Source organism: Filicampus tigris, chromosome 4 (genome assembly GCF_054856515.1).
Source record: "Filicampus tigris isolate MCC_2025a chromosome 4, RoL_Ftig_1.0, whole genome shotgun sequence".
NCBI classification, from domain to species: domain Eukaryota; kingdom Metazoa; phylum Chordata; class Actinopteri; order Syngnathiformes; family Syngnathidae; genus Filicampus; species Filicampus tigris.
Window position 1 is genome coordinate 20,340,044 of NC_141220.1, and position 22,495 is coordinate 20,362,538.

Consider the following 22,495-nt stretch of genomic DNA (forward strand, 5'->3'; position numbering starts at 1 on the left):
TGTCGTTTAAATGTTAAAAAGAAACCCTTTCAAATAAAAGGCAAAAGCAACCTTTGTACCAAACTAAGCGATGATGCATGACAGATGTGTAGCATGTGGACGGAGGGAGGATTGCGGAAGATGACTCAAAAGCGTGCACCCTGCAGCAAACTTCTTCCATCATAGACTTTTTGTCACTTTAGCCATTTTGTAGCGAGCAGCCAGGACTGAGACACGCTTCATTTCTTCTCTTTGCCGTCACCGATACGAGGGATGTGCAAGGGTTATCATAGTTTGGGGTTTTTCATTCTAGTTATTGTTTTCCCATGACTTTTGTTTCATAACTTCAGTTAGTTGCAATGAGTTTTCAGAGCGGTTTCGTTAGTTGCTTATTAGTTTCAAGGCTTTCGAAAATGCTTCTTCCAAGTTGAATTTTTTTTTAGTTTAGTATTAGTTTTTTAATACTGTATTTACAGTATATGGATTATTTGGTCCCGCAATTGACTGGCCACCAGTTCAGGGTGACCCTCGTATAAACGGATCAGATAATGGATGGATGGATTATTTGGTAACTGTACATAATAATACAGACATACATTTTAAATAAACCCTGACAGCTCATGTATGAAATTGGAAAAGACAACAATGAAAGGACATTTAGGATAGCCTAAATGCTAGTGAAACTCGGCCGAAGTTTCCAGTCGGAATCGTAGAGGCGGACCGGCCTAGAATGGCGGTAGCAACGAAGTTTGGCCGTCGGCGTACATGTTTGAAAAGGTGTCTCCACCTGTACAAATTAGCGTACAACTTGACAGGTATGAAAAAAAGATCTTCTCGCTGTTATGTCATTGACACAATTGTTCATTGACATTTTGTGAAGCAAAAGCATGAGTGGTATCGCCACTCTGTATCAGTGTGCACTTAAGAGTGATGCTTGGTTTGAAAAAATTGTGGTATCGAATATCCCAAAGCGATACCGTTGTGTGGTCCATCACTAAATCTTGTTCAATAATATACTCGGGTCTCGCGTGACGTCATTTGTGACAATGGTTTGAACCTCTGAAGTTATGTTCCAGCTTTATTCTCACTTAATTCAGACGCATTTTAGAATGGAGTCTTTCCACTGTTACGATGGAGACTATTTAGGGACAGAACCCTCATGCCAATGCAAAGCAAATGCAGACAGAAAAACTGACAGAGCACCGTTCTGACTGGCCCTCCACCAGTCATACATGCTTATTTATCCACATCGATGTTTGTTTATATGAAGTAGAAGGGACAGCCTTCTTCATCTCCAAAAAGGAAACAAACAAAAAAAAAATAGCTTGCATGTGCTGACAGGAACAGAGCCAGGTCTGTCACAAAATGGAGGCTGTCCAAATTGGAAGTGACAAACACAATGTTGTTTACACCCGAGGGCCAAAGTGTGGAAGGCAACAGTGGGCAAAGGAGGCCCACCGTACACGCACAAACACACAAACTGTTCAAAATGAGGCAGGTTTGTCATTGGCTCGGATTTCAGGTGGCGTGATTGAGCGAAGTGAGTGCGCCCCCCTGGAAGGTTGTGTCGCAGGTCACCCCAATGTGTCGTGACAACCCTTTCAAACATGGAGAAGTGAAGTGTAGATTCAGCATACACAGAAAAGGCCTTTGAACCCCAAAATAAAACATTACAGAGGTGATGTAAGCATGAAGTAGCCGCAACTGTGTGTGGATGTTAGAATGTGATGGTGTGCAGATGCACTTGCTGACTTGGGTTCTTTTTTTTCCCTGGCTATATACACCAAAAGCAACACACATTTTAAGGAGCATATTGCTCTTTGCCTGTCGCTGTTTCTCTTCAAGCATAATTGGTCAGAGAGTTGGGTGGCTGCAAGCCACAATTAAATGTTTTATATTTGGCTTGCTGCTTCTAAACCGAAAAAGTACTCAATACATTTAATTATGAGGGTAAAATATCCAAACATTTTCAGCTTTGTATGAGATTTACATCTACATGCAAAGTGCATGAATGTGAAAAATGATCTTGATGTGCTGAAATGAGAGATAACAGCCTTATTTCAATGTATATCAGGTACAGTACCCATGAGGGCTTCTGATACCATCCATCGATACGACAAAATCTGAAAAATTTAAAAAATTGACATTGAGCAAGTCCTCCTCGCCTGTAGTTGGCGCTACACCGCTGCCATTGGACACATTGGCTAATCATCATGTGCATCAGAAAGAAACGTCGTTGTTCAAAATTATCTGTCATTGTGTTCATTGAAATTTTATGTAATCAAAAATACTATTGGTGTCAGTACTACGTATCAGCATTGTTGAGTACCATATTTTCTGGACTATAAGCAGCACCTTTATATAAGCCACACACAGCATATCGTTCCAAAAAATTTAAAAAATGATTAGGACTACTCACGTTGTAATATAGGGCAGTATTAGACCCAGTGTAAGCATAACTTAGACATGTCAACCATCTAGTATTTCTTGGTGACATTACAACTTAAAATTAGAGTCGACCCCTGCATATTTACACTTCGGCGCCTGTGAATTTGCATATTCGCCGATTTTGTCTTTTTTGTTTTCATTATTTTTTCATATTTTGGACGTTTCCTGTTTTTTCCAGGATTTTTTCTTTCCTATTTCCCCGCTGTCTTTTGTGATAAACATATTGAATGTTTATCAGTGTTTGGTGGGAAAATCCTGGTATACATCATAGGTCCACCTTCCCCGACTATATAAGAACTTGAATGCCTTTGTTCATATCCGTGGTTATCCGGTGTAATATTGTGACTTAATAACTAGGCCCAAGTAGTCTTGGTGGCCTGTTTCAGTTTTAGTCTAGTCTTTCTGTCAAGCTGTCATTTCAGTTTGATTAGTTTGAGTCATGTTCAAACTCTTTTTAGTCTAGTGATGTTTTAGTCAACTTTAAGTCTGAGCATTTTAGTCTTATTTCAGTCAGAATTGTCCATGACTATTTTAGATGACAAAAAACAATGATATTTTAGTCTAATTTTGGTCAAAGATAACTGATGACATTTTAGTAGAGGTGGCAAGAAATACAAATGCTGCCACAGGTGCTTCTACTCAAACGGCAGATAAACGAGCTCATTCACCTGCCGTCACGCCTTGTTTCGGTCAATGAAAATGTAGACATAGCATAGTTTTTATTTTGTAAACCAAATGTAATCTTTTTGATTCATCAATAATATGGCATTACAGATTTAGTTATCGCTATAGTCACGAGACCAGCTTTTTTCTCGCGTCTTGTCTCGTCTCCCTTATGTGACAAAAGCTGGTTGACGAAGACATTTCGTCCTGATTTGCGCTGACGAAAGCAACACTAGGTTTGATTTTTCACCATTGTGAGGCCTACTTTTATGTAATGTTTGTGGCTGTTTTGTAATCTTTCAAATTTGGCACGGCTGTCAACAGCTCTCTCTACTCTGTGGTACGTCAAACTTTGAAGACCTTTATTTTCACTTTACGACTTCTTATGGGTGGCTCTCGCCATTTATACCATAAGGTCAAACTGATCGCAAATTTCCATCTCTTCCTTAATGTAGGAAAAGACAACGGCTTGACAGAGTCTGAGTTGCCCTCCAGCGTCGACCCCCCTGGGATGGAAAGCAGCTACCTAAATTTAAAGGAAGCAGGAGTGAAGGGGTCAGGCGAGCGTCCCGGTTCAGATCTTTCCAGCCCTCTGGATAAAAGCGAGGCCGAGAGCAACAAAGGCAAGAAGAGGCGCAACCGCACTACGTTTACCAGCTACCAGCTGGAGGAGCTGGAGAAGGTTTTCCAGAAGACACACTATCCAGACGTGTATGCCCGCGAGCAGCTGGCGCTGAGAACAGACCTGACGGAAGCTCGTGTTCAGGTGAGACCAGATACATTCACACCGACCAACAAGCATATTCACACCGTTGTCCATGTTCACATGTTAATCATCACTAGAGAGCTTGAGGGAGAGCTAAAGCTGGTGATGTGACAACACAAAAGTCTATTGTTCTCTCTCCGTTTCTATCTCTATTTTCTTCCAACCAACCTCAGATCAGAGTGGGATGGGCGGGATGAAGGGAGGTCCCTTTGCGCTCACTTGCGGCAGACTCTGCACGAAAGGTCAGAGGCCAAGGGTTTCTCCCTGGTGCGACCGTGTTTAAACTACTTCCACACAAACCTGCGAAGGCGGGAGGTGAGGGACATGGGGAGGGAAGAAGTCATTGGACTATTTGGGAAGGATATAAAAAGCACTTGAGATGCCAGCTTCAATTTCCACGTGCAGTCTGAGACATAGTCAAGGACGGTCTGGTCCGTGCAGTGGTACAGTAGAAAAAAAACAAAGTTGGTTCACACAGATCCATCCCTTCCCCAGATGAATATAATTAACGTTCCCAACCCAACTGACAGGCACACAGCCCACTCTTTTGAGTCATTGTGAGGTTTGACCCAGAGTCCTACAAAACAGACCCTAAACACGCACGCAATCAAGTCTAAATCCCACAATTGCAACAGAAGGTCTATCAGGACAAAGTCCAGGGATATGCAACTGCGGAATACCAAGGGGCATCGCAAGCTTGGCAAGCGACTTAATAATCCTTTTCATCTCGGAAACAAGGCAGATGTTTTCTCCAGAATAAGCCAATGGCAGAGTCTTACTGTTGCATCCTTAGCTTAATGATGAAGGTCTCTCTGTGCGGCTTGGGGCTTTTGCTGCTATTAAACTATTTACGTGAACGCGAGCAAAAAGACAGACTCAAACTTGGCCATACCTGCGCTTTGTGGAGGAGGGGGGCCATGCGAGTAAAGCGCCGCCGAGGCACTCTATCAATCGCAGTGGTCCGGGATGACAGAGATGAGGTGAGACGGCTGGAACTTCAAAGCTGCTTTTGGAGTTTGTGCACTCTGCCCTCCCCTCTCTCACCCCCCGCCTGCTGGCCGTGCAGCGTTAAATAAAACTATTTAATAGTTCTGTAAGCTGCTTTTTGCCGTCGACGTTTTCAGCTATTACTGTAACGCTGCCAAGCGCTTTGAGCTCGGAGCCACCTTCCTTGCACATGTGTCCGTATCAATGAAACAAGAATACTGCCTGTAGTTTGTAACTTCGGGCATGTCAGTGACGGATTAATAGGTGTCACCATGGGAAGAACGTCGGGACGTCGGCTTGTGCACAGACACCACTCGCTTGTCGCGAGTAATCATTTTTAAGATGCAGCATTGGACAGGCAGAGCAGCACAAGACACATCTGACTTCATAATGCTTGCACCGCAAATGATCTCTTTGCCAAACTATTTGGCTTATGTCCCCTTCTTACTGCCGTTCAAAGGCAAAGCAGCGCAGCGCAAACACTCTGTGAAACATGACTCACTCTATACACTCAAACCAAGGAAAGGGGTTCATAATTATGCGCTCGGCCATTCAAAAAAGAAAAAGAAAAAAAGCCGACAGTGTTCAGACTAAGAGAATATATTTGTCAGTGACAGATTCAGAATTTTGTAAATGACATGGTATGTAAATGTGTGTGTCCTGTGTGTGTCTGGTCCACCGCCTTAGTCTGCACGCCTCTGAGAGGTCAAAGGGGTTAGCCGCGGAAAGCCACGGGCTTTGGCGTCAGGAAATTAAACATGAAATGAAAACAAGCTCCAGTTTGAACATTCTCCCATCTCACTCTCCAATATCCCCACTTCCCCTCTTAGACATAAAGAGAGAGGAGAGAGGAGTTTTATGCGGGAGTGGGGGGGTTATGACAAAAATCTAATGACCCATTACACATTGAAATTCTGACATTTTCCAGGAAAAAGTGTAGTCTCTAATAAAGGGTGACAGAGGAGTGGATTTTCACTCCCGTTCCATCCCACTCCCACAGAAAAAAAAAAATCCCATCCCTGTGAAAACAACTCCCATCATGTCCCACTCCCGTTTCGCTCACATTTTGGAGGTCGCTGACATTTAAAAAAACAAAAAAAAAAAACAGTTTGTCATCCTCTCTTCATTATGGACTCTCCCGCTTCCATTAACTTTTCATCCTGCACTATACCAATCCCGTGATTAAAGGTAAAGTTGAAAGATGATCCCGCGAGATTCCCGAAAAAAATGTGACACAATCTCAATCTCTACCTGAGACACAATCTACAGTGGTACCTCAGACCAAACCATTTAAATTTCATTAAGATTCCCTACTACTTCAACGCTAAGACACAATTTAAAAAAACAAGGATGGGCGAATACAAAGAGCATCGATGTTGCAGTAGTTAACCCTTGAAGCAACAGGTGTTTGAAAACAGTGCAGCACTACTTGTAGACAGACAATACTTGGAGACACCTTCTTTATCCTATATGCAAAAAATGACAAATTTACTTTACTTTACTTTACCGTACTTCGTGTATTATGTACTGTATGTCTCTATTATATTGTTCCTGGTGGCTAACGCACACATACTAGAAGTAGCACAATGTCAGTGAGCTTTTGTGTCATTGCATCCATTTGCCAGAATCAAAAAAGTTCATTTCATTTCTCATTAATGTGCACTCAACACCCCATCTTGACAGAAAAAAACTGAAATGAAGGCATTTTTGCATATTAATGAAAAAAGAAACTGACATATCACATGGTCATAAGTAGAAAGGTCATGAGTAGAAGCACCCTTTTGAGCTAGTACAGCCATGAGTCTTCTTGGGAATGATGCAACAATTTTTTTTCACACTTGGATTTGGGGATCCCTGCCATTCTTCCTTGAAAATTCTCTCGACTTCTGTCAGTTTGGATGGTGAACGCTGGTGGCTTCAAAAAGACAGCGACAACAATGGATACTGTGCCTGCTACAACCATAAAGGGACCGAGATGACTAGACTATGCATTTAATTTTATTGCCAAAATAGTTTGCTTTGCAGCAGCAACGAGCTGCGTGCTGCATCCTCTCTCTCCTCCTCTCCGTGTGGGAAACTGTATGTCATCGCAACATGTGACATAATAGACCGATCAGAGCAGCAACAATTCCTGATTGGGTGCGTGGCATGTGTTGCTGACCTGTCGCCAACAGCACAATGCGGCAGTTGTCACTCGCGCATATATATACATATAGGTACACACACACACATATACATATGTATATATACACACATACAAATATATATATACACACACACACACACACATATATATATACACATACGTATATATACATACACATATACATATATGTGTATTTATATACACACGCACATTTATATAGATATATACACATACACACTTTCTAAAGGACAATACTGTAACATAGAAAATAATCCAATTTGTGGAGCTCCGGACGGGGGGGGGGGCCCTTGCTCGGCCCGCGGAGTCCGATTGAACACCCCCCAGGTCGGGCGGGCTCGCTGCGTTAGAGTGTACTCTACACGTTCTTTTTAATTAAAAAAAAAACAAGTTACAATTCTTTTGTTAGTATTGTTGTGGTGCTTTAACAGTTGGCATTACTATTCATTTCGAGGGAGAAAGACGATTTGAGAAATGAGTGTTCTTTGTTGTGAGCATGGTCACGGAACACACTGAAATTGTAAGTTAAGGAAGGACTGTATTGGGAGCACAAGTGAGAAGCGCTCTAATCAGGCCCCGAGTATCGAAGATCTATTTAGAAACTCGTGTAATGCATTGAGAAAATAGAGAACAAACCAAAAGAAAAGGACATGCTAAACATCAAACAATAACAGCTCCGCCCCCACAGCCCCCACGCTCAAACCTCAGGGGGCTGTAACAGACCCCAAGCCCTCCTGCAAACATATGATTTAATTCAAAGGCCAACAACCCCTCACCTTGACATTGGGGGGCAGCCACAACCTTCCGTATCAGTTTACGACTTTGGAAGGGTAATCTCGCCAGCTGACCTGTGGAATGTCGGAGTGAGATTTCTTTAACATCAGCTTTGGAAAAAATATCTGTATGTCCTACAGCAGGCCATACATGGTCGCCTTTTGAAAAATCAACCCTTTAGTGGTCGTACACACACATCCCTGAAAAACAAATTTTACTTTAGGGCACACTGTAACACTGCCTATTTATTATTATGATGGCAGAGAGGAATGGTAAATGCAAAATGAGTAGGGGGATCTGAAGGCCCTGGCTGAGAGGAAATTGCATGTCAGGGACTATGGAAACCACAAGCTGATTGGGCTTGGAATCAACCAACAATCAAAGCTCAAACCCCTCTGTTAAAGGAGAATGGTTCCATCTTTGTTTTTGAAGACGTTTCCTTTTGGGAGGATCCAACATCCGACTAATGTGGAGATTCTCCCCAAGCTAATAAACTGTATTTTCTTACATGTGAGAAAAAAGAAAGTTATGTGAACTGTGGATAGTTGGTAAATATAGATTTGATTAAACCAATAGGTAATAACCATTTGTTACGTAAAGTGTGTGTGTGTGTGGGGGGGGGAATAATATCATGGAGTGCTGTATTTCAGTTCTTTCACTGAAATCTTTCTTCTCTAATGCCACCCTTTGCACAAAGTATACTGTATTATAAATTGGTTACGTAGTTTTAGACATACTTTCCTAATAAATACATAAACTAAAATATGAGGAAAAAAAAACAAAACACACACATACCTATAGTTGAAACTCAATTTTCATCATTAATTTTACTGGAATTAGAAATAGAAACAACTCAAGGCAATGACAAACATCCCGGTCTGCTCAGCAACACTAGGGCAAAGTGGGGCAACATCTGTGTAACACATTCAGTAAAGTTAAATGTCAGCCTTTCAAAATAAAAGTACAGCAGCAAATTAATGGTTACACCACATTTTCTTTGGTCCTATCGCAGTCACTCGCAAACTATTTTGTACTTTTTTTATTGAGCGAGACTGCTAAATAAGCCACCAACAAGCCAAAGAAAGTGTGGTTACACCATGTCCTTATACTGTATGCGTTACAGCAATATAAAATTAGTGTTTTGTAAAGCAGAGCGGGATGGTCATTGCTTTGTGTCATGAAAATCTTAAGCCTTACATTGGCTATGCATGCAGCCAATAAACCCTTTAAAACCAGAATATTGGCAATTTTCAGGATTTAAAAGCCATGTAAACGTGCGCAATAACCTGAATATGCCCTTATTCGGGTTTTTTGAATTCCGAATATCATGCCGGGGTTATTCCCTTTCCAACGCGAATATGCGTGCATGTATACGGCAATTGGAATATTTTGAATGCACGGTACACTCTGCGCATGCTCAATCGCAGGGAATCTTGGTCTTTGCAGTAGAGGAAGTGCCTGTATTGAATCTTGGTCTTTGTAGTACAGGAAGTGCTTGTAAATTGTGGCATCCTCGCCGTAGCGAGCCTAGGGCCCAATCCCAATACCCACAATTGTATCCTAGGGTCTTCGCTGAAGTGCACATGTCGTCGAAGTGCACAAAGGGTTCAAGGGCGCAGGCTACAAGTGTACAAAAATTGCAGAATTGGGACAGTGCGCGTGACGTCATCGACTTATGCCCCTGCGTTAGCGAGCATGGCGGCACGGGTTGTTTTGGCAATTTTGCTCTTTAAAATTATATTAAAACTTCAGTAAAGTAGAAGTAAAATAAAACTCGTACAATACAATAGCAAGTATTATGTATAAGTTACTAGAAAAACAAAGAATTTTAAGGATCAGTAGTAGTTTTGTTCGTAGTTGTTTTTTAAAATAATTCTAATTTTTTACGACAAAATTCAACTGCCAGCACACAGACAAAGAATGGCACAATCTAAAAACTTAAAATACATTAACTTAGAATAATGCCAAACACAAAGTGGTTACGCAAGTAGTGTTGCCTTTATGCCCACTTGTTAGTTAGTTACATTTTTAATTACATTTTGATGGGACTCCATTTGTCCTGCTGTGTCGACAGGTGAGAGAGAGGACACCTTTCTCACAATGATTTATGAACGGCTACAGACCCAGATGTGGATCTGTCGACGCAGGCAGTCCGAAGGGAGGCAGATGACTTGTGTATCAAAGGCAGGGGGTGGGTGGGGGATGGGGGGGGGTAGATGGGGTTGTTGCAGTTGCAGGGGAGACGCTCCATTTTTACATCAATAGTTCCATGTGGATGGCACTTTAAAGACGCGTCAAATCCTAAAACGTGCTCTGGGACTTAGATGTCCTATGACATTTATTTTCTTCACTTTCTTAGTTTGTCTTTCGGAGTGGAGAGGATGGTCACATCTTTGGCCATGCTTCGATGTTTTCAGTCCACTGGTGACTGGCCCGGATCACTCTTCAAACTGCTGAGTTACAAGTAGCCCGAATTGGGTGAAAGATCTAACCCAGCGCTGGGTGTAAAAAGGACAAAGAATGTTGAGCACGTTAGGTCAAGATTTCGATCCAACAAGGTGTTAAAAGGTCACCATACTGATGAATTAAAGATAGCAAGAAATGGGTTACCAGGTTATTAGTACAACTGCGGTTAGAAACAATACAAATCTTACTACCAACATTTGCTGAGAAGAAAAAGCAACTTTGCCCACAGCTCGTCACTGGCATCATATGTTTGGTACCGTTTTGGATGCCCTTCCTGAGGTAACCCACCCATTTCTATCTAGGCCTAGGAGTCGACATGTGGTGTAAAAGGTCTTGCGATCCAGTTGCCACCAAAAATTTTTGTGAATGTTACATTCAAGTTACTTCAACTTCAGTACACAAAACTGAGCAAAACGGCGACCAGCTTCAAATCTGCAGCCCGCCCAAATCCAATCTGCTGAGTCAAAATAATTAACACAACCTTGGGTAAAAGTAAGATAATCTGCTCAAAATCTGGAGCTACCTAGCGAGTGGGTTAGGAAAGCTTTTAGCATGTACTGGTAGTAAATGTATTCCCTGATGGGTTGCCTTCTTTACAGGTGTGGTTCCAGAACCGCAGAGCCAAGTGGAGGAAGAGGGAGCGCTTTGGTCAAATGCAACAGGTTCGAACGCATTTCTCTACGGCTTATGAGCTGCCTCTCCTAACTCGGCCTGAGAACTACGCGCAGGTAAATAAAGCCATAACATTGCCATGAAGTGTTTGTGACTGTCTCATCAAGTCTGCTTTTTTTTTGGCTTTCAGATTCAAAACCCTTCATGGATCGGTGGCAGCAGTGGAGCCTCCCCAGTGCCAGGTTGTGTTGTTCCTTGCGATACCGTCCCCCCCTGTATGCCCCCTCATCCTCATAGTCATGGTCATGGTGGGGTCCCCGACTTCCTGGGCGTGCCTAGCTCAGGGAGCAGTCACATGGGACAGACGCAGATGGGCAGTCTTTTTGGGGGACCTGGAATGGTCGGGGGGATTAATGGCTACGATCTCAACGTTGACCCAGACCGCAAGTCGTCCAGCATAGCAGCGCTGCGAATGAAAGCCAAGGAGCACAGTGCCGCCATTTCTTGGGCCACATGATGTTCCAACCAAGTCCTACCCCGCCCCCCCATTTGGCCGCTTCTCTTGAGCAGCCATCAAGCACTGTGGGGGAGTTTTGCTGAGAGCACTAATGATAACACAGGTCAAATGAACAGGGAGAGGCTGTCGAGATAGCAGAGACCATTGTAGCGGCCAACACAATGGAGATAACAACTGTGACAGTGACAATCAGCAGAAACTGAAAGTTCCAAAATGTAGAGGCGAAAATCAGACCCAAGCAATTCTGATTCCTCTCTGTCTCAGGTCTTGGTCAAATACTTGGTGATATTGACATAGCAATAATTTTCAAAAGACCACAAGTAGGATTCGCAAAAGAAAGTCTCAAAAACTGTTATTTTGAGACAATTGACATCCCCATCAGTCACAATGAAACCACTTTAGACTTGCCCCTAATACAGTACAAATCATTTCATTTACATTTCGGAATAATCCAGGATTTAAACTGGACCGGAGGCTGGATAATATGGCTGGATTTACACTGTAGATCAAAGAGTCTATTTCAGAGTTAGAGGCTAAATGTACAGTATTTGGACTGCCCATTTACATTGATTACAATTTCAAGTGTACTATGTCTGATCTCTATTTTAGCATTCATTGAAAAACCAAAAAGGCAGCGACAGCATAGAAGTAGACAATAAAAAAATCAATAACATGTTTAAACATGTTCTGTTAAGTTGTTCCTTCCCCCCTTTGGTTTGAATCAGTTGTTTTTGTTTTGTTAACTGGCCGCACACTGAAATCATTTGCTTACACTTATTTAATGGGTACATGTACCTGTGTAACATTTTCAGACCATATTTAATGGTATAGCACTGACTAATATCTGTTTTATATCCAACCCCAATACCACCACTTCTGGAAGAGTGGTCTGATTCGATCTGACGTTCGTCCTATATGTTGCCATATCTGAATTGGACCACATCAACAATGCAGTGTCAGTTCATCCAAAGTGGTGCAGTCATCCACCAATAATAAAAGACAGTACAGTAATTCATGCCATATTTATTTTTTCTCCGTTGGTAAACAACTTCTTACAAGTGAACAATTAACTTGGATGAAATTTAATTGAGCGCAACCAAAAATAGCCTGTGCCAATTTGGTGAGGGAGGAGAGCAGACATTAGATGGGCAGTCATTTCAAGCCAACATGTCATTTCCTCCCACAGAGCAACCTCCACAGGTTCCCCTGTCAGGCCCGTCCTCAAGTTACAGGAAACTGTGTGTCTCCGGCGGTAGACAAGGCACAGCGGTAGCCTTCAACACCAACTAGTCACGCCAACTTCGACCAGCAAACCGACGCAACTAGACACACTGAATTAGCATCAAAGTGGGCCTTTCTGCCCTGTGAACACCAACGTGCACCACGGCCCGCACGGCGAGGACACGCCGAAAAGCCGGTCCAAACGTTGTAATGAGCAGGTTACGGTTCAACGTGGGCTCAACAGAGACGACTCCTGAGTCACGCAATCCGACACGTGCCAGAGACTGCAGGTCGAATCAGTGGGCCTGATTGCCAAGTGGTAGAATTCTGTAATGTTTAGGTAACGTGATGACATTAGTGCTGACGTGCAGGAAGGTGGCGAGTATACATTGCAGGGGGTGTCTCTGTGTCTTAGCCCCTAGTAATAAGCGTATCCCCCAGAGTTTGGCTGCAGGCTGACACTAAAGACGGATTCCATGAGCTGATGTTCCTTTGACACCCACAAACTACTCTGTCATTCTCTTTCCACTGCATGATCGAGGGAAGGGGTAGTCACAATCAGCTGCTTGATCACATAAAAAAATAAAAGTAAATACATACCCTTGTCCTTGAGGTTTTCTTTCATAACTCCAAAATATCAAATTTGTGATTTGAAGGAAATTCTGCCATGACATTATATTTACCTCCGTTGAGCACTTCTTGATACAGGGATTGTATTGGGTGAATGCATTCTGATAATTAAAGCATGTACAATGTGACGTTTATCAGAAGACTTTTACTTGTACAAGAACAAACGAAAATTACAGTACTTGATTTTTAGAATTAAACAGAACTTTCAGTTTCTGAATTTAAACAAAAAAAAAAAAAAAACAGGTTGCTGTTAAAGAAATTGTAGGTTTAATTTGCTTAAATTGCTATTTAGGGGTGACAGCTTGATTGTCTCGTTGGTCCACCTTCCCGTGCTTTAAACTGCAGCTCTTTCCGTGATGATACTACTGAAAAGTTGTTTTGTGTGAATGTGAACAATATTGTTTTGTTGCTTGTACATTTGTTTTACGTATGTGCCAAATAATGGACCTCCAACAGCCAAACCATCCAAGTATTACAGTGACATTGCCGAATAATACATTGTGTCCAGCATAGTTTCTAAAAAAAATAAAATAAAAATAATAAAAAAAAATAAAAAAAAACATTTCTCCGGGCTTTTAACTGTTTGAATTGCTTTCTAATTTTCTAACAGCTTCAAGCTATTTTGTTTCCCTATAATAACCAAGTATTTCTACTTATGGTAGTGACTTTATATAATGTGCCATTGCAATAAGTTATTGCACTTACAATTTTGAGAATTGTGTGTTTATACTTCCACTGGGACAGATGTCTCAAGTTGTTCCGTGTTGCAAAAACGTTGCTTTAAGCCATCCATATTTAGCGCCGTGACATCTGCTAAAGGTGCTGGATATTTGTTTGTACAGAGGTAACTTGTATTTCATTTGATGGATTGAAGTGTTGATGAAATAAAATCCAAAACAGTCTGATGAAGTTTCTTCTTTAAAATACAACATACAGTACTTACAATCTACAATGTTTTTATTATTTAGGCTCGAACGTTCACAGATATAAGAGGTCTACTATTGTGGTTTGACAAAATTGTCATACTGAAGGCAAACAAGTGTTCCATTTTTGAATACAGACAATCATGTAATTGCATAAAATACGGTTTAGTGTACAGGTTCTCCAGAAACTATATTCCTAAAAAACAAAAATATCTGTAATCAAACCATCCATTATGGTTGAAATTCCATGGACAAAACAAGACAAAACCTGCCAAGCTCACCCTTGTTGCACAGTGCAAACTCTGCCCTCCAAAGAATGTATGACCAGTAGACAATTGCAGCCTTTCCTAATTTTTTTTTTTTTTTTTTTTTTTAAATACTTTTTGCATAGCATGGGTGGAAAAACTCCAGTCTGCTGGCTGCTGTCAATCGTTAAAGCCCTGTCGTCTGTGTTGTTGATTAAAAATAATACATGACAAATAGTGTACTGTGGAGCATGTGAATGTTTCCAAAATAGATACACAAGCTCTTATCTGTAATTGTTAATGATTACTTTTTTCAAATGTATTTGACATTTATTTTTAGTAGTCTGTTCTTGTAATTTTCTGAAGAATCTTTAGGCTCTTTAAAGAATCTTTAAAGTAGGCATCTTTTTCCCAGATAACAGCTTTGCACATCTTGGTGTTTTCTCAGCTAGCTTTATGATGTGGATGATGCTTTATGACCTGGAATGACTTTCACTCGACAACACCGCATTGTCAAGAGTTCATAGCTTGAATTTCTTGACCTCATAATGTGTTTGAGACCATTTGAATTTGAAGGCGTTTCCATGCTTTTGACTGGAACTGCACATCATGGCTGCATTTTGATGTAAAAACAAAAATACAAACTGTTGATCTCTAATGCCAGCTTCTGTCATGTTAGTAGTAGGGCAGATTGTGCCCCCCGCACCCCTTTTTTTTTTAACAGTCCAGCATATTGGCACATTTGTTGATCCTTTATAATCTAGTTTTTTTTTTTTTTTTTTTTAAAGTTTATTACTATATGACCCTAGTTCAAACATATGCAAGACTGAGTTAGCCGGGATCAGATTAAATAAAAATCACAAACCTTAAGAGTGGTGCGCAACTTAGAAGCCCAAGTACTCTAAAATGCAGGTAAGGTGACATAAATAAACAGTCGCAGAGGGCAAGAAGAGCAGCCCGCTGTGCCCTGGACAGCTCTCATTAAAGCTAATGGGTCACACTGCCCCAGCTAGACTCCATTGACATCCTTAATAGAGGCCTGCGCGGTTTAAGAACCATGCGGACCATTAGGGCACTTCAAAGTTCAGTCCGCTACATTAAGGTTCTGCTGATATGGCCAAGAAGGGAAACACCCAATTCCTCATTCACATGCTTTACTTCTCCATCGATGGACCTGTCAGTCAGCACGCTCCATAAACAAATGGAAACTTGAGCTGCTCATTAAAAGCCATCGTTAGCAATGTCAGGGTTGTAAATCGGTGCTAAAATCAAGCATTTCAGCTGACGCCTTCCCTTACTTTAAACAGTTCCTTAGTTTAAAAACGTAACCCGACACGTTCACTTTAATTTCTCAGCTTCCTTTTAGGCCAATGAAAAAACTCCCTATAAACGGTATTGCACCAAGCAGTAAAAAAAAGGGTTTTTTTGTTTTGTTTTTTTAAATAGACACGTTAATTCACATAAACCAACGCTGTTACTGTGAAAACAAAGTCCACTTCTCTCTTATAACGTCAAGTAACTTTTTGGGCATAAATCAAAAAAGGACCAGTTGAAGTTTTAAAGCACTGCTGGTGTCCTAGGGGACATAAAAGTTGAATCAGCCTCCTGCTGTGGCTATAAGTCAGCAGCACAGAGAAAGAAACAGAACATGCAGTCCATCACTGTATCTGGTAAAACCTTCATTACAAGCTGGGAACGTCAGCAAACAGCTCACATTTTGGCCAAGACGAACGGACCGCTGCTTTAAAAGAATCTTTTTAGCAACGAGACAGGACTGGTTCTGCCTGAGCAAAACCGTCAAGTGGCATTTTCTGGTAGGGATGAACATAATCCCATAATGCACCATTTGCACACACAAAGAAGAGCCGCGTCAAGTTTGGCATGTCTAAATCAGCCGTTTCGTCTGACCACTTGCTGTGTCGCTTTTGGATTCTCTCTCAGGCATGCCAGTCTCAGAATAGTTACTACTTTTTAAAAATACACTACGTTTTTTCAGCGGCATTTTAGTTGCTACTCTGAAGCATTGAACTTGTTTTGCTCGTTAATCTCCATCAGGATAGACTAATTACAAGTAGGTTGGGACAGCATACATCAGGGGTCACCACCTTGATGCCCGTTCTAAAAATAGCTCACCAGTGATGGGAGAATGGGATTTTCTGAAGTAATTTGAAAATGTAAACTGGCAAAGCTTTCTAGAAATGTTGCATATTGATGATCCATTAGTGCCTTCGCGTAAATACTATTGACCAATTTGAGCAAAGTTATTATTTGTGAAGTGTGTTATCAAACTAGTAACCCTTTGCATTCAGTACCCAAGAAGTAGATCTCACTTTCAAAAAGCTTGGCGACCATTGGCCTACGTCACATCAAAATGACTAGTATGTCCATGCAATGCAGGAATCCCGTTTCGTTGGCCAACAGAAGCTGTGCGCTGCTGCACTGACACTTTTTAAAAACAAAATAAAACACACACACACAAACACACACCTGCTCACACATAAGCCGCCCAAGCTCCAAGCAGCAGGTTGCCCACGGGGCCCTTAGCATGTGATTCGAGGGCACCACATTCGTGACCCCTGGTTTGACGAATAACATCCTTGATACTCCAAATCATTGAGTAACTTTCAGCTTCAATTGGAGGTTTCAACAAAAAACATAGCATTTGCCGTTGAGTAATTACATTTCAGGCAGAGTAACTCCATTGTTTCATCTGTGTCTCTTCCTGTCTTCACTTTGGTATGCATTGTCAAACACATCTGTAATTGCATAACTGTGGGGGTGCAGTCACTTTTGTAGAATTTCTTCGACCATAATGACACAATGGGCTAGCGCTGAGCACATCTACCAAGCAGTTCTCGGTGCAAATTCAGGTTCCAACTCAACTAGAAAAAAAGGATGATGGATGTTTTGCTCAATTGTTTTGCATAATACGGCTTGTTCTCTTTTCACTGTCAAAACCACTACTGTGACATCAAACGAACAGCAGCATTGGGGATTTTGAGGGATGAACAAGCTTGGTAACAATTGGCTGTCAGAACCAATAGGCTGTGGTGTTCACAACACAGAATTGGTACTGAATGGAGGATAGTGCATCAACAAAATCTCCAACCACTGGATTGAAGTAGGCTTTCATTCCATTCGATCTGCCCAAACAGGCTAATTGAGCCCACATGTATTAACTTATTCATAAACTTGTCAGGGGATGGCGTGAAGAAGGACGCAAATGCAGGAATGCAAGGCAGAAGTGCAGAAAACAAATACCGGTAGTTGAAAAGAAAACAAAGGCAAACAAGGGACTAAGATAAAAATGACTAGAGTCCAAAACAAAACGCATCAAAGAAAGTGAAACACTAGGAGGGGGGGGGGGGGGGGGGGGATAAATAAATACAGGGACTGTGGCACCAAACAGGAACTTGAAACGGCAACGGACAAATGTCGGGCAAACCGAGGACTGAAAGAAAGCAGTGAAGTCAGACAAATTGACGAGAACAACGAGGAACACATGGACAAGACACAAAGGGTTGGAGGGAGCTGATTGGCTAACACTAGGGACATGGATGACAAGCACAGGTGGACCCAATAACCGAATGAGACAGACAAAAGTCACACAAGGATAACATGGAAAATATGAAACTAAATCCTAAACCAACCAACCGATCGATCATGACAGAGTTTCGGCTACTAGTACATATTATTTGGAAACTGTCATATTGACATTAAAGCGTATAATATGCATGTTAGCCGAATGTTGCCAAACTCATTACTTTAATTCCCTAGTAAAGTTAAAAGACACTTGGACTGACTGCCGGTGCCCTCCCTTGATTTACTCCTGCCCGTGTACCGCAATTTAAGATTTAAGAGTTGACAAACTATAACCAGCAGACCGACTGCTGATTTCCTCTTAACACCAATCAAGTTATTATCAGGATGTGTCCCCCTTGCCGCTCTTCACTCCAGAGCCGCATGTCGTCTCTCTCCTGGCCGGTATGCTTTCAATTATGAAGCTTGTGAATACGGGGGTGTCGGAGTATCGCCCGGATTTATTGTTCACTTATGTCTTGCCGTGTTGGGCGCATTTGCTCAAGAAGCCCGCCTGCTTCACAGCTCAAAAGGTCAAAAATATACAAACACTCGACCTTTCGCAGACTGCGCGCACCGATTGACAGGCAGAAATGAAAACTCAGCCGCGAGGGCCACATTGAGAGAAAATGGAGCGCGAGACTTGTCGCTAAGATTATGCGCTCTCCCCTGGCCGTGAGGAAAACTTTCATGACATAGAAAGCGTGGAATGAGCAGAAAACAGAGAGAGAAAAAAAATGAAGACACTCTTGCAATTTGTCGCAATTGGAGGACAACGGCATACTAAACATGACTTCTTTTGCAACCATGCAGCAATATGCGGCCGTCACACATGGGATCATTTATTTGTTGTCAACTGAATCCAAAAATGCTTGGCCTGAGAAACGTCTCATCCCAACAGACTCATTTCCTGGCCTTCTCTGCTCACTTCCTGTTTTATAGCGACTCATGGGCACCACATTGTGCGTCATGACAGCTACCCTGAGGAAGCACGGCTATGGCTGCTGTGGGATCGTTTATGTTGAAAAAGGCCCGCATTAGATTTTTTATAAAAACAAAAAACTTTTTTTTTGGATAACAATTAATTCCTTTTATGAATTACACATTTGAGCAACCATCTCCAACTGTGGATGTAAAGCTGTTTAACTGTATTATTTGTGATAAATTGACCAATTACCAAAGGGTGGATTAAAGACCATGGTGGTGTACATGTGGCCCACCAGCCACACTTTTCCCACCCCTGATCTAGACATAGCATTAAGCAGCCCATTTTCTTCCGTGTGCTGTTGTACATGCTTAATACTTACATTTTCACGTCAGCTTCTAACAATCTCACCAAAGAAGATGGGAATTGTCTGGTCCTCGGGGGCTTCTCTCGGACGTCCAACATCTAACAGCTTTCACACAAGGATAAACACAGTGCAAGGAAAAGAGGTAAGTTTTATGTTAAATACATTCAGGAAACAGGACTTGTTCTAGTTCTCGTGGGAGTCCATTCAGTCATAAATCATCAAGCAATGAAAGTTTCCTCTCCAAACAGGGGGCTAAAACAAACTGCTCCTCCTCTGCTCTTTTCTCCCCTCCGTCCCCTCTGCTTGGAATTTTTATGAGGAAACAAGAGATGTGGTGCTACAAGACTTCTCTGAAGCAAAGAGGTACACAAGTTGACAAAAATCTTGGTTGATATTAAAAAAACAATAACAAAAAGTTAAACATTGAAGAGATTTTATCGAAATAGGAATCAGAGAAATTCTGCTGTGTGAATCCATGCTTCCACGGTCCGTGGTGTAGGCTACTCCGGCCAGGTGAACAACTGTACATCAACAAAGTGCTTTGACAATTTCGGGTCTCATCCCCGAACCGGAAGATTCTCATAGTACCAAGACTGACCTGTGAGAGGCAGCAAAATGAGTAGGATCAGAAATAAAAGAAGTTTAGCTTTTCGGGTACCTACGCTGTCATTGCAAACTCTTCGCCATGTCATTTCTATTCTGTTGAATGATTTGGGAGAGACAGTTAAATAGGATTCCCTATTACATGAAAGAAAGCCAAATTCACATGCAGTGTTAGTGTAGTGGTTAACCTAAAGATGGCTCCACGCAGACAGTTTTTGCCCCAAATTCAAGATTTCAACAAACGTACTAAAATGTCAAAATAATGACCAGAACAGACAGCACTATTGAACACCCATTTACATCATTTATCAGAAAAAAGAAGAGAGGGGAAAAAAAGTGATTTGGTGATTCCCCCTTTAAGGTTGTTGGCCCAACTGCTTTCCAAGCCGAAACAGAAGAGGTTGAAACACTGTTTACACTATAGGATAATCTTTCAAAATTATGTTTTAGAGACAAATGAAAAGCAGGGTCTTCGCTGCCTTTGACTGCAAGGGACAGAAAATCCTCAATTTTTGCTCGATTGTCAGTACGTTACAGTTAGCCGCTATCTAGCCAATGTCGATATAGCTACTCTACACTTCACTACTTCGTGGCAGCAGATTTGATAGATTTTATGTAAAAGCTTGTGTTATGAAGGTTACATACATATATACAGACTTGCGCTGACACGAAAATGATTTCAGTCATTTTGTTCTCTAGTGGAAGTTAGTCGAGGTTTGTAGATTGAAACGGAAGCCCGTTTAAAATGATATGCGGACGGGGCTACAGGCGATTACTACTATTACAGGCATGCAGTCAAATCGACGGCGGAAGGCAATAAACGGAAAAATTCCCACCTCTGCTTGCCACCGTACAGCAGGTGCCAGTAGAGAGCTAATGTGAATGAAGCATCGAGTAAAGAACCTTTTGCTGAATCAACAGGCGTCTTAATTTTGAAGCAGAATCAAATCTAGAGATTAGCAGGGAACATGACAAGTACTTACATTTTCACACAGTGAATACGTGATTAGCGATGAAACGAGCAACTACAGAATAGTTGACATTCCCACATGTAACAAATTAGCTACACTTGAGTATCCAGTTGATTGATATCAGGCTCAGGTGTGCTCCTGGAAACTCCGCCCACCAATGACCACAAAGGAGATTGAAGGAAAAGACAAGGCACCAAAACATAAAAACTGGAACGTTAATACTTGCAACACATATACAGATTTATACTAAAATTAATTTATTAAAAATAAAAAGTAACTGTTAAATGTAGATGTGTTTTTAAGAAGACAGGACAAATAAACTAATGGTTATCTTTTATTTTTATTTATATACATTCTCGAAAAGGAAAACATCTGGCATTCTTCAGAAAATATTTGTCTTGATACAGTGGAAACAGAAAAAGAACATTTGTGAGGCTTTTTCAAAAACGTCTTTTAGAAAAATCACTTTAAGTGTTGAAAAACATAAAAAAGTAAAACAAAATTTGAAAGTAACAATAATTGAGACTCTTCACACTCAAACAAATTATATTGTGTTGCAGTTTCCACCAAACCATTTATCCTTTCACTTCTTTCAACCATTAAAGATATAATAAAGAAATAAAGAAATATTTGTTCTTGTTGTTTTAAGCGGTTGTGCCTAAATCGCCCCAATTCCGGAACGACCTTGTGGAATAATAATCATAACAGCTTATGAACCAGCAGAAGAATTTTGATATTTAAAAACACTTGTTTTGAACAGGAAGACAATGATGTGACGTGCTAAGAGGGGAGATGCTGCCCCCAAGCGTTGAGCTAAATATTTTCTCACTTTGTCATTATTGAGGGTTTGCATTTTTCAAGGTAGTACGCTCTACCATTGAGCCATACCCTCCCAATTAAATTTATGAGGTCTTCTTCTACGCGTCTTCTACGCAATTGGAATGAAAGTGATGGGCTCATAACAACTTAAACCATCGTGGTCCAGGCTCCCATTGGACAGTCCTTGCAAATAAGCACAATACAAGCCAATTGTTTTTTTTTTAGTCAATGTCTTAATGAGCTAATTATGTAAGATCCGTATCGGTCAGGCCCCAATACATTGATTCCTTTACTCTTCTGCTAAAATGGCCTACTTCTTCAGCTCATCCGTGAAGGTAAATAAACATGTCAAAATAATGCATGTAGAATTTGGTTCGTTTCGTGAAGATGGGGAGGGGGTGGGTCGCCAAAACACACCAATAAAAACACAACAATAAAATCCGACAACAATTCATAAGATGATGTATCCAGATGTAATTGTCTCCACTTTGTGGAGAGGATGTGAAGTTTGCTCAGTCATTTCCATTTGCCACAGCCAACAGTATAAGGTAAATTAAACAACACGTTGCTTAAAGTAACACTGGGCAGGTATTCCACCTTAATAAAAAAAAAAAAGTTCACAACTCTTTCAATGAAACATTGACTTACAACTAGCTGAATGGGACAGGTCATTCCCTGAAGGGGTCTGCATCGTTTTTACTGGTATTAAGTGACTTTGAGAAGGGAGTGAGTAACCGTGGCACACACAAAAAATACAAATGTCCTAAATTGCTTTACGGCATACGCCTCTTCCTCCCTTCGCTATAAGGACGGAAATCGATTCAGATGACGCTATA

The 22,495-nt window shown here is 41.3% G+C and overlaps 1 protein-coding gene and 1 long non-coding RNA gene across 2 annotated transcripts in view; one reads left to right on the forward strand and one right to left on the reverse strand.

The window, feature by feature from the left end:
* The window catches only part of alx4b (ALX homeobox 4b), a 26,817-nt gene extending 12,688 nt beyond the window's left edge, over window positions 1-14,129 (forward strand). The window contains exons 2-4 of the mRNA XM_086028516.1: window positions 3,546-3,856; window positions 10,847-10,975; window positions 11,050-14,129. Of these exons, the coding sequence (XP_085884642.1) occupies window positions 3,546-3,856; window positions 10,847-10,975; window positions 11,050-11,376 (767 nt within the window). The 3' untranslated portion in view covers window positions 11,377-14,129. The remainder of the gene's footprint in view (window positions 1-3,545; window positions 3,857-10,846; window positions 10,976-11,049) is intronic.
* On the reverse strand, window positions 9,770-20,977 carry LOC147148883 (uncharacterized). Its single transcript, XR_015086493.1, has 3 exons — window positions 20,853-20,977; window positions 19,282-19,371; window positions 9,770-10,279 (listed from the first exon to the last, which is right to left on the reverse strand). It is a non-coding gene; the product is annotated as an uncharacterized LOC147148883 (long non-coding RNA).
* Window positions 20,978-22,495: the final 1,518 nt, after the last annotated feature.